At 36.4% G+C, this 15,761-nt stretch overlaps 1 protein-coding gene across 1 annotated transcript in view; it reads right to left on the bottom strand.

Annotated features, from left to right (window-relative positions):
• eys (eyes shut homolog) overlaps positions 1-15,761 on the bottom strand; it is a 215,284-nt gene that overhangs the window by 14,177 nt on the left and 185,346 nt on the right. Inside the window, exons 40-41 of the mRNA XM_066696777.1 lie at positions 13,784-14,004; positions 3,702-3,874 (exon numbers count right to left, since the gene is read on the bottom strand). Of these exons, the coding sequence (XP_066552874.1) occupies positions 3,702-3,874; positions 13,784-14,004 (394 nt within the window). The remainder of the gene's footprint in view (positions 1-3,701; positions 3,875-13,783; positions 14,005-15,761) is intronic.

The raw sequence follows: 15,761 nt of genomic DNA, 5'->3' as shown, positions 1-15,761 counted from the left end.
AATTTCTTGCTTAGTATCGCAAAATCAAGATGGTCATTTAGCCCTTTACTACTTTTATTCTCTGAGAAATGAACAGGAGTGGGAGGAGAACAACTATTTTCTTCAGCAGCTATCTGGCATACAGTAAAAGTCATGCATTATCTTTCTGAGATACTGAATATGATAATTATAGAGTTTATTTTTGCTCACAGATGTTGTCATTATGAGTGACAAATTAATATGACTTTGTATTAAATCCATCACTGATCATTCCAGAAACTGGTGATTGAAGACTTCCTCATTAAACTCTGCTGTGGCTTCTCTCAATGGTTTAATTATACAAAGTGAATTAGACATCATTAGAAATATCAAAAGAAGATATTTTATGCACATTAGATCTGTGGCTATAAGCTTTTCAAAATCGTTTGAGAAATACCTGAACAGATGTGCTAGTACTAGCCAAATGGAATACGCTACACAGTGTGGAAGTAGTCAGTTGTTTGGTTAAACATGAATTATGCAAATGGGGTATGGGAATTCATCCTATTCTAACTGGAAAAGGGTTTGTTTTGGGGGATATCAGTTAATCTGAAATTAAAATCAGTAATGCATGACGTTAAGGAAGTTGGATGACATACTACCACAAATCTTGCAGTACAAGTTAGTCAAAGTAGGTTAGCAGATTATTTTATCAAATGCAAGCCCACGTATGAAATTCACAGGATTGGTAGATTTTATGATTCATAATGTAAAATGTTGTAAAATGTTTGGTGTACTTGTGAAACATGTACAAGGTATACAGTGAGGGAAATAAGTATTTGACCCCTTCGACTTAGTACTTGGTGGCAAAACCCTTGTTGGCAATCACAGAGGTCAGACGTTTCTTGTAGTTGGCCACCAGGTTTGCACACATCTCAGGAGGGATTTTGTCCCACTCCTCTTTGCAGATCCTCTCCAAGTCATTAAGGTTTCGAGGCTGACGTTTGGCAACTCGAACCTTCAGCTCCCTCCACAGATTTTCTATGGGATTAAGGTCTGGAGACTGGCTAGGCCACTCCAGGACCTTAATGTGCTTCTTCTTGAGCCATTCCTTTGTTGCCTTGGCTGTGTGTTTTGGGTCATTGTCATGCTGGAATACCCATCCACGACCCATTTTCAATGCCCTGGCTGAGGGAAGGAGGTTCTCACCCAAGATTTGATGGTACATGGCCCCGTCCATCGTCCCTTTGATGCGGTGCAGTTGTCCTGTCCCCTTAGCAGAAAAACACCCCCAAAGCATAATGTTTCCACCTCCATGTTTGACGGTGGGGATGGTGTTCTTGGGGTCATTCCTCCTCCTCCAAACACGGCGAGTTGAGTTGATGCCAAAGAGCTCGATTTTGGTCTCATCAGACCACAACACTTTCACCCAGTTCTCCTCTGAATCATTCAGGTGTTCATCTGCAAACTTCAGACGGGCCTGTACATGTGCTTTCTTGAGCAGGGGGACCTTGCAGGCGCTGCAGGATTTCAGTCCTTCACGGCATAGTGTGTTACCAATTGTTTTCTTGGTGACTATGGTCCCAGCTGCCCTGAGATCATTAACAAGATCCTCCTGTGTAGTTCTGGGCTGATTCCTCACCGTTCTCATGATCATTGAAACTCCACGAGGTGAGATCTTGCATGGAGCCCCAGACCGAGGGAGACTGACAGTTATTTTGTGTTTTTTCCATTTGCGAATAATCGCACCAGCTGTTGTCACCTTCTCACCAAGCTGCTTGGCGATGGTCTTGTAGCCCATTCCAGCCTTGTGTAGGTCTACAATCTTGTCCCTGACATCCTTGGACAGCTCTTTGGTCTTGGCCATGGTGGAGAGTTTGGAATCTGACTGATTGATTGCTTCTGTGGACAGGTGTCTTTTATACAGGTAACGAGCTGAGATTAGGAGCACTCCCTTTACTCCCATTTCCTGTAAAAAAGACACCTGGGAGCCAGAAATCTTGCTGATTGATAGGGGAACAAATACTTATTTCCCTCATTAACATGCAAATCAATGTATAACTTTTTTGAAATGCGTTTTTCTGGATTTTTTTGCTGTTAATCTGTCTCTCACTGTTAAAATACACCTACCATTAAATTATAGACTGATCATTTCTTTGTCAGTGGGCAAACATACAAAATCAGCAGGAGATCAAATACTTTTTTCCCTCACTGTACGTGGAAGAGCCAGCTGTACTTAACGTTTTGTAATGAAAGAGAAAAAAAACATTTGTTGAGGAAATGGTTTCACATCTGAAACATAAATTAATGCAGAAAGGTACTGTGGCTGGGCAGTGATCAATATTGACTTTGATGTTATCTGATGTTATCTGGCTTTAAATTTAAATGTCAACTAAACTCAGCATGACACAGGAGATTAGAGGCCTCTAGCAGGCATTGTGGCTCTGTGCACTTGACAGAAGAGATGGCTCGGGGATCTGTTTGTCTGCTATGCCAGGCAACAGACTATTCCTTTCTCTAATTAGGTTAGAATAAAAATGAAACAATTAGGAGTCCTGCCATAATTTCTTGTTGGACTACTGGTGTAAGACGCAGACTGGCTTTGCTGCGTTCGTTTGCAGATTCCCACTGCCTTTAAAGATAATGAAGTCAAGTAACTTTGGACAGTGAGGCTATTTATGTATTGCAAGTCAAAATACGCAAGCGCTCTTTAGCACATTCAAGGAAACAAGAGTGATTTACTGAAATACGGCTACAGAGAAGGTGCTTAATTGCGTGATTTTAATGTCCTTATTTTTCAACACAGGGTTTGAGAATTTCAAATCTAAATAATGATTAATAACATGGTAACACTTTACATTAAGTGTCACTGATTACTGTGTATTTACACTGTAATTACTTGTAACGACCAATGTAATTATGACTATTGTCACTGTCATTGTGAGTGGTTACAATGTTTTTACTGTGCTCGGGTAACACTTTACATTTAGTTTCCCTAAGTACTGTGCATTTACTTGGTAACTACCGGTGCAATTATGCCTATTTACACTAATAAGTAATTACAGTGTAAATACACAGTAATTAGGGACAATGTAAAGTGTTACCAGTCAGATAAACATTCTTATAGTTTGACATTATTGAGATCAATATTGATGATGATGATAATTTACTTACAAATACCTGTGATTCCCTATGTTTCAGCATGCCTGGCACTTTCATTCATTCGTACACACATACACATAAATTATATATCATTTTAATCATGAGGGATATACATTCAAATTCAAAGCAGACACTGACCAAACATTATAGAACCACCTTGATATGTTTGGAGGCACTTGTTCTTTAATTATGAATGATGTGTATTTCTATGGAAGGTTGTATACTTTATGAATTATATTTAGACCTAAATTGCTGTACTCTACTAAATTCTGTTAGCGATTGTAATTAATAGAAACAGGATTCCCACTAATCATCGGGGCTACTCTGATATACAGTCTCCCCGGTGACGTTGCAGAGAATATTCGGGCAAGACCTTCTCAGGCACTGATTGCCAGTCAATAGATATTGACGGACTTCCAAGTGTTATTAGCTGCAGAAAAAGAGTAAAGAAGCTGCCTGCTTTTATCTGACTTGGTAGATCTACCGCTAGATTAGCGTAACTAATTTCTCCCCTCTAGCCTGTTGTTTACATCTCTTCTCTAATGATTCAAGACTTTTTAAGTGCTTAATTTGTTCCTCACCGTCCTCACAGAGAATCCCTGCCCTCCCATATGGGCACAGGCACACGGCATCCAGGTGAGATTTGGGTATGCAGGTGCCGCCATGATGGCAGGGGCTCTGTTCACAGGCTGTGAACTGGCACAGCTTCCCAGCGTAGAGATCGGGACATCTGCAGTACCAGTTTTCTGCATCACTATGGAAAGAATAACACTGAGGTGAAAATTAAGCTTCACACAAGTAATGAAAATGTTTTTAATCAATCCTCATCGATTATAGTCCAGAAAAGGCATAATGCATGCATACGCTTTGCATTCATCCCTTCTATTAGAACAAAATCGATATAGGAGAATCACTGCAAAGATAAGGCAGTGCGCACCAACCAGGACAATGTATATAAAAGTTCAAATTTATATGATGGCAAAGAAGTAAATCTATATCAGCTAAGATGAAAAAAATGGTTAAATATCAACAGCATTGTTTAAATTAAAATTTGTATAAAGGCTTTGCACACACAAAAAAAGGGCATACATAAATAAAACTTCAATGCCAGTTCAGCATTTTAATTCTAGTAATTTCTACTGTGAAATATTAAACGTCATGTACCTTTAACTTATGCAAAGGTGTATAAACAACAACAACTACAAAAATGACAACAGTAATGTTGCTATAGAGACTTGATCAACTTCTCTGAGATGCATACACTTTGAAAGGTATCATACCAGTCACAGGAATAAGCATTGGAAGGGTTTCAAACCTATAAATTAATAATCTGCTTTGAACAGCAGCACAGTATGATGCATTTTACTTTGCCAGCTTCCAGAATTAAATATTTACGTCCTGTCACTGGAAATTTTAAGAAAAAAAAAAGGAAATGGGTTTGTGAAAGCTTAGAAATTACAAAAATGAAAGATTTCCTGTACCTGTGACATCCTGTCAATGGTTTTCAATAGTTGCAAAATGTTTTGGATGGCATCTTGTTGTGAAACGTAAATCACACTTCATCACAACAAGATTCAGAGAACCAACTGGTGACCAAGAAGTCATTTCATTTCGCTTTCTGTTTTGCACATGAGATAGCACAGTTAGTTCTTTGGACATCTATAAAAGCTACAGGAGGGAACGTGTAAAAATAGATTCCTTAAATAATGAGCATCTTCAGATAATTGCTGTCATTTTGAATATTAATAAAGCCATACTGTGATGGTGCTGATAAGGTGCAAAACAGATTAGATCTGATAGCTGTGTAAGAAATAAAAACATATTTTTCCGGTTTTCAGCCACCTCTTTGGGTCTAATTCTTATAGAAATTAAATGAGAAATTATTGAACCCGAGAGACAGAAGCTCAAGTGAGGAAATCTTTTTCTGGCCCCACCATCAGCCTTCTCATTAAGTGCCGGAGAGATATGGTGAGGTGAATCAAGAGCAATCAATTTCTTGTCTCAGCCCAAAGCCAGCTTCCTGCTCTTAGTTACTCTCCAGGGAAAGTTCACTATATCATATATCACCAAGAAATAAGACATTAGGAATAATACTGGGCTTCTAATTTTTTATTTTAGTTTAAATAATGAAAACACACTTCAAGGGAAGTTTATATGCAACGATATATGCAATACTTAATGGCACACAAAATGGATCACTGGCTTTTGTCTATAAAGGGTTATATAATGGTTAGATAGTCATGGATATAAACACTGTATACTACTAAAGGAAATGGCTCAACCAAAGAAGCACAACACATTCTTTAGATACACCTTTTATTATAAAACCAGGTGGCAGTTTTTTTTATAATAATATACCATCCAGCAAGACATGTCTACAGAGGTCCCTATAAAATTAGGTCAAATGGTTTCCAAAGATCTATTTTTTATAGCTAAAATAATGAGCTGTCATCACTGTGAAAAACCACTGGCCATCTGAGAAAGCAGAATAACCTCCTTGCAACAAATACTGATAAATAATTTAAATATTATATATATATATATATATATGAAATAATGTCTTTTGAGAAAGGTCTATTGAATAGAACTAAAGAGGCAGATCTTTTAAATGCTGTCATTTAAACTGCTAGAAAAAGCCCATTCTCATCTTAAGTGCATTTATCATCTTAAATACACTGCTTTGGTGGAAGTCTTTACATGCTCTTAGTGTTGTTGGTTTTCATTAAAAAAATAAAATAATAAAGCAACTCCTGTTTATAAAACTTTTGGAGAACCTCCTTTGGGTAAAGGGGCAAAGAACAAACTTTTGGAAATTGGTAACACTGCATTTCTACCCAGAAAATATGTAATCTATATAGTTTTACAGTGTCACAGCCCTTGTCATGTCATATGTCTTTGAAGGAATAACATTTCACCAATAAATACTACGTGTGCTGGAAGGAAAGTGTTTGACTTGAGAGTTAACTTTGTGCATCTCAGGGAAATATGATTTCATACATTTTGAATCCTGGTCACATAATCAATTCCCTAATCTCCACATGTGTTAACAACATAATAATGAGCGTAGCTTCCAATGCAAAATTTCAGTCACTATTTGACATATTATCTATATATGTATGGCAGAAGACTGACAGGTAATTAGTAAGATTGCGTCAAATTTGTTCTCTAATAAGCTCATCAGGGTATTGCGGGTTTGTAAGCATCTGGTGCTTATGATACCAAAAATGGCTGTTTTCTTTTGAATGAATGTGTTATTCTTTGCCAGTGCACAGCTATAAAACATTGCCACTGGAACTGTTAGGCAGCCACCATGGTCACTTAATTCAGAATATAACAAGATGGTGTCTGCACATTTTTGTAGTACAGTTGCAAAGTTGTCCAATTATGCAGGAAAACATTCTTTAGCTCGTTATACACTGTAACAACAACAACAACAAAAAACAATATTCTATGTTGATCTAATAAAGGGGGCAGCATGCCAAAGCTTACTAAAATAATTAATAGTCAATAAAATAAACCGTGTATGAAGCAAAAAATGATGTCCATTCAGATTCCAGATAGAAATCTCTCTTTCAATCTATCTGTTTGAATGTATTAGAAAGGTATATAACAGTGATACACAAGGTCTAGAAAACCACACTGATTACATAGCTCTACTCCAGAAGCATTTCCCACATTTCAGTCCCTAACAATGACAGCAGGCTTTATCTAGCAAATTCAATCTTACATTTTCTTCTTTGGAAACTGGGAAACATGCTGCATGCTGCTTTCAAGTCTGCCTTGGACTTTCTCTGGGAAAACGACAGCACAACAGAGGGCTCTCCTGTACAATACACCGACCTGTTCATACGACCACTGGCCTCAATTACATGAATATTACATTGTGAGACCTGATTTTAACTCTGTTGTGTTGTGTTGTCATGTGCATTGTCAGGGGACTAGTGGTAGTGTATCCATCTAGCTCCTGCAAGATTTCCACATTTGGAGGTTTGAATAGCCAAGGAAACCCCCTGTGGAAAGAGTGGATCCGTTTTCTGCATTTGTCTGATCACTATTATTGCAAGAGACACTTGTCCTGGGATGCTTGGCAGTCTGGTGATGTTCTTGATTTCCCACTGGCACACAAAAAAACACAAAACATAAAACAGGCTCTACTAAATCTTATTTGATCCCGGGAAGTTTCAACACCAGTGCATCTGGTCTTTGCAAATATACCTTTCATTATTTTTGTTTTTAATGACATCTTCTGCACTTGAAAAAAATACTTACTGTCATTGTACCTTCACCTTTACTGTCCTTACATGATTGTGTATCATAAACTATAATGAATGTGTAGGACTAACGTGTATGATTTAGAAAATCTATTCTCACCTAAACTGCATAGTTTAACCATGCTCTCATATTGAAAACTCATGATATTAGCTGTCAGGTTCAAGTCACATGAATCAATAAAATATAATATCATGCCCACCAAACTCTAGTTCAACTCTTATCAGCAGTAGTCCAAGCACCTCTAAATTAACTTTGAAATAAATGGTTTGCTAAGAACAGTGTCAACAGAGATTAATGGTTCTCCAAATGTCACTGGAAAAATCTTTGTTTTAAATTCACTGTGTCAGAGAAAAAGAGAAATTGTTAATTCTGTAAAACACCTGGAAATGTTATCTCACTTCACTTAACGGAGTCATAAATAAAATTCGCATACTATGGAGGATTCATTTGCCATATCATTGTGGATCTTCGTTGAATTAAACAGGAACACAATGAACGGTGAAATAAGTAAAAGACAGATGAACTTAGAAAGGACACCAAACTTAACTGCATCCAAAAAATCTCATCAGCTTGACAAATCTCTTTATCACTTCAGAAGCACTTTAAGGATAATTCCCAACTTCACCAACGGCAAGGAACCTTTGCCTTTATCTTTCACATTACTGTGACTCTTATTTATTTGGAAGAAAATGTATATTATAGAATTAGTGCATGAATATATTTAGAGGCTTACTTGAGTATAGATCGCAATTTTGCAAATCGTTATATCCATCCAAGTCTGCTGTGCCATAAGAAGAGAGAAGTGCTATTATAAATGATGTTAATTCAGTTTTGTATTCACAATTGGATATTTTAAATCACAACTGAGAACATATCAGATTGAATTGGACTCTTCTGAGCTGAACTGATTGACCTGCAGATTTCAGAGATTCACTGTAAAGCATCCTGGTCTGCTTGGCATGAAGAGCACAATTGTATCTATTCTGAATGCTATCATGACCAATTTAGTACCTTGTTCCACAAGAAGGAGGTATAATCTCTCCCCTTTAATTCTGAAAGTGATTTTAATGAAGAATTAAATCTTACAGAACCAGAAATAGCCCAGCAATGTCTTAAAAATAGTACATGTTTATGGAGTGCTTTTGCTTGTTGAAAGGGAATTCTATAGATACTGTACACAGTTGGTGTCTTTAATTATTCAAAGGGCCACATACTTTATTGTCTAAGGGCATACTGAACTGACAGTGAGAACACAAGGCAAAAGTATAAATTATTTATAGAGTTATCTATCTTGCAATATATCAAAAATGCATCTTTTTTAATAATTAAGTCCTATATGATTGCATTTCTTCCAAATATTATGAAATTGTGAACAATAAATAACATTACACATTTGTTCTTTGAGATAGAAATGATTAAAAATGAGTGTGTCTTTGTGTGTCTATATACACACTTTACCAAACAATATCAATTATACAACACAATTTGGGATTTCCAGTGCAATTAGTCACACATTCTGAAGTCAACTTTTTCTACCACGAATCTGAAAATATGTTTTAACATGATTGAGATCCCAGTTGGTCCTGTGAATAAATCAGCTTTGTGATACACATCTGGTAGTTTCCCTCCTTTCATCCTTCAGCCCAAACGCCAACCTGATGCATTTTCAGACATTACGACACCACTTGGCATTAGCTTAGTAGTTGATAAATATTTCAAGCCGACATCCTGCTGACTAACAAAGGGTTGGTGTCCCTCCAACAGTGCCATCGAAATACGAAGGAATACAGTGATAATTTAAATCAGTGGAAGAAAAGAGGGCAATGTCTTGATTTATGTAATGACACAACAAGAGTCACAGAGCCCCCTGCAGTCCCAAAGACAATCTGGCCTTCAGTTGAGAGTGCATAGCCTACAAGACTGAAGTTTGAATGTTCTGGAAATTAAGTGGTTGAAATAGTTCAAAGAAAATGAATAAAAGAACATCAAAATGCAACGGCTTTCCCTGCTGAAAGTTTTTTTTTTTTTTCTTTGGTATTATTACTGTTTTTATGTTACACTGTATCACCCCAGGAAATGCATAAAGAATGCATAACCAAAAGGTTAATAAAATCCCTCTTCTTAGTTTAATGGTATTGGAACAAACTTTATGTATTAGTCCTAAAATGAAAATGTAAAAATCAGCAGTTTTCTTGTAAATGTTAAAGTTACTGCAAATAAAAGCTGACCAGTCATACATAAAAATAAATATGAAAACATACAATTATGTTACAGGTAATGCCTGATTTATGTATCTTCATCACAGACAGGAAAATACAAAAACAGCAAGGAAAACAATCAGGGCTGCAGGTCAGCGTACATGCAAGCCTTAAATTCCTTATTTAATTTTCATGGGTAATTAAGATTTTGTAGTATGGATAATATTCTTTCCCAAAAGGCATAAATAAAGCACTGTGGATAACTTTCAATATTAATATTTTTCCCAGCAATTTCAGGTCTATTTTGAAGTATAAATCACAACCATTACCGTGCGAGGATTGTGATTGTCATCGAGTATGCAGAAGCCCAACAAAACATAATCGAGACAACAAAGACTTAGAACTGTTCATTAGAATGTGACAAATTACAGTCTAGCGGGTGACTATCAGTTCCCTACATGCTGAAGCATTTCAATCCCAATCTATCCCCAGGCTTTCTAGCACTATGAGTGTAAGAGGAAAATGCAAATATAATTGATATATTTGATATCCTGATTACCAGATTGACAAAAGACAGAAGTGAGCAGTTGCCACTTAATGTTTTCACCATTTTCCAGAAATGATTGCCATTCTGCATGGAAACCGGAAACGTCTTGTTTATTTATTCTTTAAATAAATGAATACTCTGGAGAAACATTTCAGATAAAGCTAAAAGCATGCTTATGACATATAACACATGAATTTGATGAGTGAGGACTTGTTTCACTATAGAACATGCCAATTACGTCAGATAGAAAGATTAAACTGAATTTTCATTTGACAAGGAACACCTGGCCAATAAAGCCTCGAAATAAATTCTTAATGCCAGACTAGGACGTTACGGTATGTTATCATCATATATATGAAGTTTTATAGATTCATAGAGATGACACCTTTTACTCACAGGGAGGCTTCATTTTTCATTCTTAAAATATGAAGAACACTGACAAAGTTTCACGAGCAGGACTTTTGGAAAGCGCAGTGGTTTCCCAAGTCTTTCGTGGTCCCTATAGCTCTCGAACGTCTGTTGAAGTAGCAGTCAACTATTCATGAATGATTCTACTTACTACAGCCTCACTCGGAGAGCACATAAATATTAGTCATTAGGTTTTCATTTGAATGATGAAAATAAGTGATTCAAAGCGATGCCTGAAAGAGAACCAGTGCAAGTCAAATTCTCAAAAGGATTTTTTTTGAAGGGAAAAAAATAAATAAAACACTTCAAAAAATAAATTGGAAGTTTGCTGCCCCTTGAATAACATGACATCCATTACGATCTATAGAAATTAAGCTCATAGCTCCAAGTACTTTACAAATAGCCTATACCAAAATATTATGTCTGGGATCAACCAAGCATTACTTTGGGATAAAAAAAAAAAAAAGTGAAATAGATCACTTATACTTTGGATGTAAGGGTTTTAAAATATAAAATATTGTATTTTGTATTAAACCCATCAGCCGCTGAGCAGTACACAGCAGGGGCTTTTATCCATTAGATATTATGGCACATTTATTCAGGTCCGCTGACTGAACACATGTTGCACTGCGTCCCCCAATCCAGAATAAATCTGCTTTTAGGTTCACAAAGATATTGCACTCTGCCAGATTACTGATACTGATAAATGGGAAGTGGAACGATCACATCTCCTGTGACCCTGTTGGTTTAAGAATACAATAAGTTAATTACAGCTACATTATATGCATTATCTTTCAGTTTCACATGAATTACAAAAGGAATACATTTTCACAATCACAAAAGTTCCCCTTTTATATAATATGAAGAAGTCTAATAGCAGTCTAATACCTCCATGACTAGCAGAGTGAGGATCGAGAAAAGACTCAGATATCAGTGCATCACACTTTCCTGCACAATTAAGCTATCATGGCTAGAAAAAAAAGTTTACATGGATAAGTGTGTTGCCTTTCCCCTGATAAAGTGTTTTCATGTATGTATGAGTGAGAAGATTCAAAATGTCTTTACTTTAGAGGCAAAACTAACGAGGACTCGATTCCTAATGGGGTAGAGTGATCAAAGATTGTTGACCTAGAAGGTATTTTCCTCCATGTGAACAGGAAAATGCGAGATAAAAACAGAACATCTCTCTAAACAGAGATGAAATGGAGAAAGCCCTCAGGTGGGAGGAACACGATCAAATAGCACAATAAAAAACGCTTCACTGCCAAATGCATTGGCTTTTACCAGAAGCACTTTGGTCTTTGCCTTTTCCAAGCATTTGAAAAATCCAGAAGACAAATCCTCCAGATGTTTTCCCATCCCATGTAGACTATAATCCTCTGCCTATATGCATGTATACCATATGCAGACAGGCCCCAGATCAGAGCCGCCAGTACAGCAGACTGTTCCTCGGATGTACTGGTATGCTTTTGAGAACCCAGACGGGTGACATTAACATAACAGTTGAGCTCTGTTAGTTAACCATCCTCTCTTCTGTCTGTCAGCTGCATTGATTGCTTTTGCGTCGGGGTCTGAATCTGGGGAAACAACTCTAAGAGGGCTGGTTGTGTTTTTGTGTCTGCTACGCGATGTCAACGCCTGGGTTCTTGAGAGTACACAAATCCCCGGCGCTCAGGGAAAAGTCTTACGGTGTAGAAAGCTTGTTGCTCATTTGAGCTGGGTTTGCAGTGGTATTTGTAGATGTGTCTGTGTCGTCTAACCACATACGCAATATATTGGAGTAATGATTACATTTGCGTTTTTGTTTGCATAAATATACTTGACTATGTTTGCACTTGAAGTCTACAGAGGGTTTGTGTTTGGATATTACACCCTGGTAGGGCATATACTACAGCAACACCTCCTGTACCTTGGTTTAGTTTATAATATATTTTTTAAATTGAATTTCGAACCATTCTTTTTCTGTCCGCTGTGATATATTTTAGATAAACATATAATCAAAGCTTTTTCATTCACTGCAAAATGCCATGGGATCCGCATTAAAAAAAAGAGACTTCATAAAATGAATTGCCGTAGACCAGAACCGGAAAGATAAATCTCATTTTCAAGTGATAGATCTCTCTTTGCTATATTAAATGTACCGTTTATGCCATGACCTGGCATTTCTGAAGGTTTTACAGAAATTAAAAAAAAATCTATTTCTAATTCCCAATTCATATCACTCATTGAGCATTGAGGTTTTATTAGTTCTTAAGGACACATTAATAAAGTTGTTACAAAGGACCTCAAAGCCAAACGGGGGGAGAAAAAAAATCTAGTGAACTTTATTGTTAATTGACTTTGATTTTTCAGCTTTAATAAATTGATTAACATTAATGGACCCATCTGCTGCTCCAATATGTGAGGAACAGAAACATTAAGAATAATTATAAGGAGAATAGTAATAGACACATTCAGACAGGAAATAGGAGCCTTATCCTGGGATTAGGACACTCCAGACGGATTTTAGTGTCATTGATTCCCGGAGAAACGCATGTATTCTGAAAGACAATGTTTTTTAGTTCTGAAATAAATGCGTGTGCAAATCCAGCAGCTGTTATTCCTCCTGTCCTGCTAAAATCTAAACTCTGTTGACATCAAACTGCTGTGCCATGAAAAACTAAGGTCATTATTTTGAAACATACTAGAATGAAAATTACATTACTGCATAGTATATTATTGGTGTGTAGACACTCACATATGTAGTAACATTTACTAAAGATTAAATCAAGGCGTTTAATACCACATTTTAACCTAATGATACATGGGCAGGAACCAATTATTCCAAGTATCACAGTTCAAAAGACAAAAACACAATCTTTCTAAAGACAAAGTGTTATGAATGTTTTCGTACTTAGAAGCACCTTCCATCTATTCATGTTCCATTTTAAAACCATTCATTTTACCATTAGCAAAATTACTGGACTAATTTGGTTTATTCTTGGAGTCAATTAAGGGGTATTGATTTATTTATTGTGTCCATTATTACACAAGCAATGGTGAAATAACTAATTTGTGCTTTAGATTCACACAAATATCCCCAGGGACAGAAACAGGGCCTAAAGACATCACGCCTAAATCATATTACTTCCTGAAACCAGATGGCCATGCACCAAACACCAATTTAATATAAGTGACAGGATCCCAGCTTTTTAAAGTCAGGCCTTGGTGGAAATGAATATGCAGCATTGTTTCCTACCTGACACATGTGCCTCCGTTGCGACAGGGGTGGTCCTGGCAGACGGGAGCGTTGCAGTTTTCAATGTTCCTTCCTCTCACCGCCTCCTCCACAATAAAGAGCTCCTTTGTATTCACTTGCAGTTCTCTAATGCAACCAAGAAAGCCAATTACCTGCCCGGCTCCATCATGCAGCTCAGAATGTGAAGGGATATCTCCGAGGAATATAGGGCCAAAAGTAACCTAAGTTTTGTGAATATACAATGAAAAACAACAAAAAAAGGTTATTTCATATCCATTATCCCTTTATTGGGAACAATACCATCCAATTTCCTTTAAAAATTACCCTCTGAAAACACATCATCACTTCTCCGCTATTTTAAGCTCTCTTCTGCTGCCTTAATGAGATTTTTAGTAGGTTACGTTACATCTAATAAATAATCGAGACATGAACTGTTTTGTTGTTGATAATGCAGGGTCTATTTATGTAAGCTAATGTTAAATGCTTTCTCATTTTACTAAAAAGAAAAGGTAACCTTTCCTTGTGTGTAAATATTCTATGTAAAAATGTATCCCAATGAACAAGGATATATTTGTTTGCTTGTTGTTTAATACTGAGGGTTTGTTGTTTGTAAGTTTATTTGTGGTCCAATTTAAATTTCTGCATATCTAAAGGCAAGTTCTTATTTGAAGTTATATGGTAAGCAGGGTCACTAAGGGCAGATATATACTTTTATGAGAATCACTTGTTTAGATGTCCTTAGAAAAATCTGCTAATAATCCAGAGCTCCCTAATTTAAATGTATATAATAAAACAAATACAAGTTGAAGGCTATGCTCACTGCAGTTAGCTAAGTGGGGAATACGATACAATGACAGGACATTCATATACATGTATTCTTTAAAGGAATACCTGTTTCATTTCAAATCTTTACCTAAACACTGCTATAAGGCAAGACTTTGATCAAGACTTTGAACAAAGCATTACCAAATTCTGTCATTTCCATCACCCTGGGGTTGTAGAAGTGTGAATTATTCAAAAGAGACATGCATTAACTTAGATAGCAGTGACATTAAATTCACACTGTAGTATCTTTAACAGCAGGTAGATGGTTTATGTTTACCACAAGGCATGCTTAAAAACAAAGCAGTAGGAGCACACGCATATAATGAATGCTGATGTTTCAAAACACTGAGCTACATTATATCAACAATATAAAAAGTTATACAAATAATACACTAACTTCTAAAATAGGCACTAACTTATTCTTGATGATGTTTAAAGAAAAATGCTGGATCTTATTATCATTTAGAGCAAGTGTGCCACAATAGGCATTCCTGAATTTGTATTTTTTGACTGCATTCCTACATTGCTCAGGTCCAGTGTGGATTTTGCCATGTTGACGTATGCAACTTAAGTAAATAGCACCAAATTAGTTAAAGATGCTTTAACAAAGTAGAAATTAAATTGATGAGATTTGCTATGTGGAAAAGTGAGTAGTAGGTTGTTTAACATACACAGTTTATGGCACAGTTTACAATAATGACATCATTAAGCTAAGCTCTAACTGTCAGGAAAAGAATTGCCAATGTACTTTGCCAGCTTGGTATAAGAGTTTTTTTTCCTAATCGGTAGAAGCTTAGAGATAATTTGACTAAATCCGCTTCAGAATGCCGAGCTAGAATACAATTATGCCACTTTGTGCTGGAAGATTCTAATGCACTCCTCTATGGAACTCTGATGTAATATACGATGTATTTGATATGACAGAAATTGGTTGTGATAGAGTTTAAAAGTTATAATTTCATCAGGTCTTGCGAAGGGCAATCAGACTTTCGCTGGTACATCATAACGGGTAAAGACAAACTGGCAGATAAACACATCTGCAACAACATTTATCTGAATGCTTCAATGCTGAATGTAGAACGCTCTTGTAGAAAAATACTACATTCGTCATCAAAACCCAAAAATACATTTCTGATTTTGCGTTTTTTAACAA

This window comes from Amia ocellicauda, chromosome 23 (assembly GCF_036373705.1).
Source record: "Amia ocellicauda isolate fAmiCal2 chromosome 23, fAmiCal2.hap1, whole genome shotgun sequence".
In the NCBI taxonomy this organism is placed as follows: domain Eukaryota; kingdom Metazoa; phylum Chordata; class Actinopteri; order Amiiformes; family Amiidae; genus Amia; species Amia ocellicauda.
The sequence above is the reverse complement of the archived record's forward strand: the minus strand, read 5'-3'. Positions and strand labels throughout refer to the sequence as shown.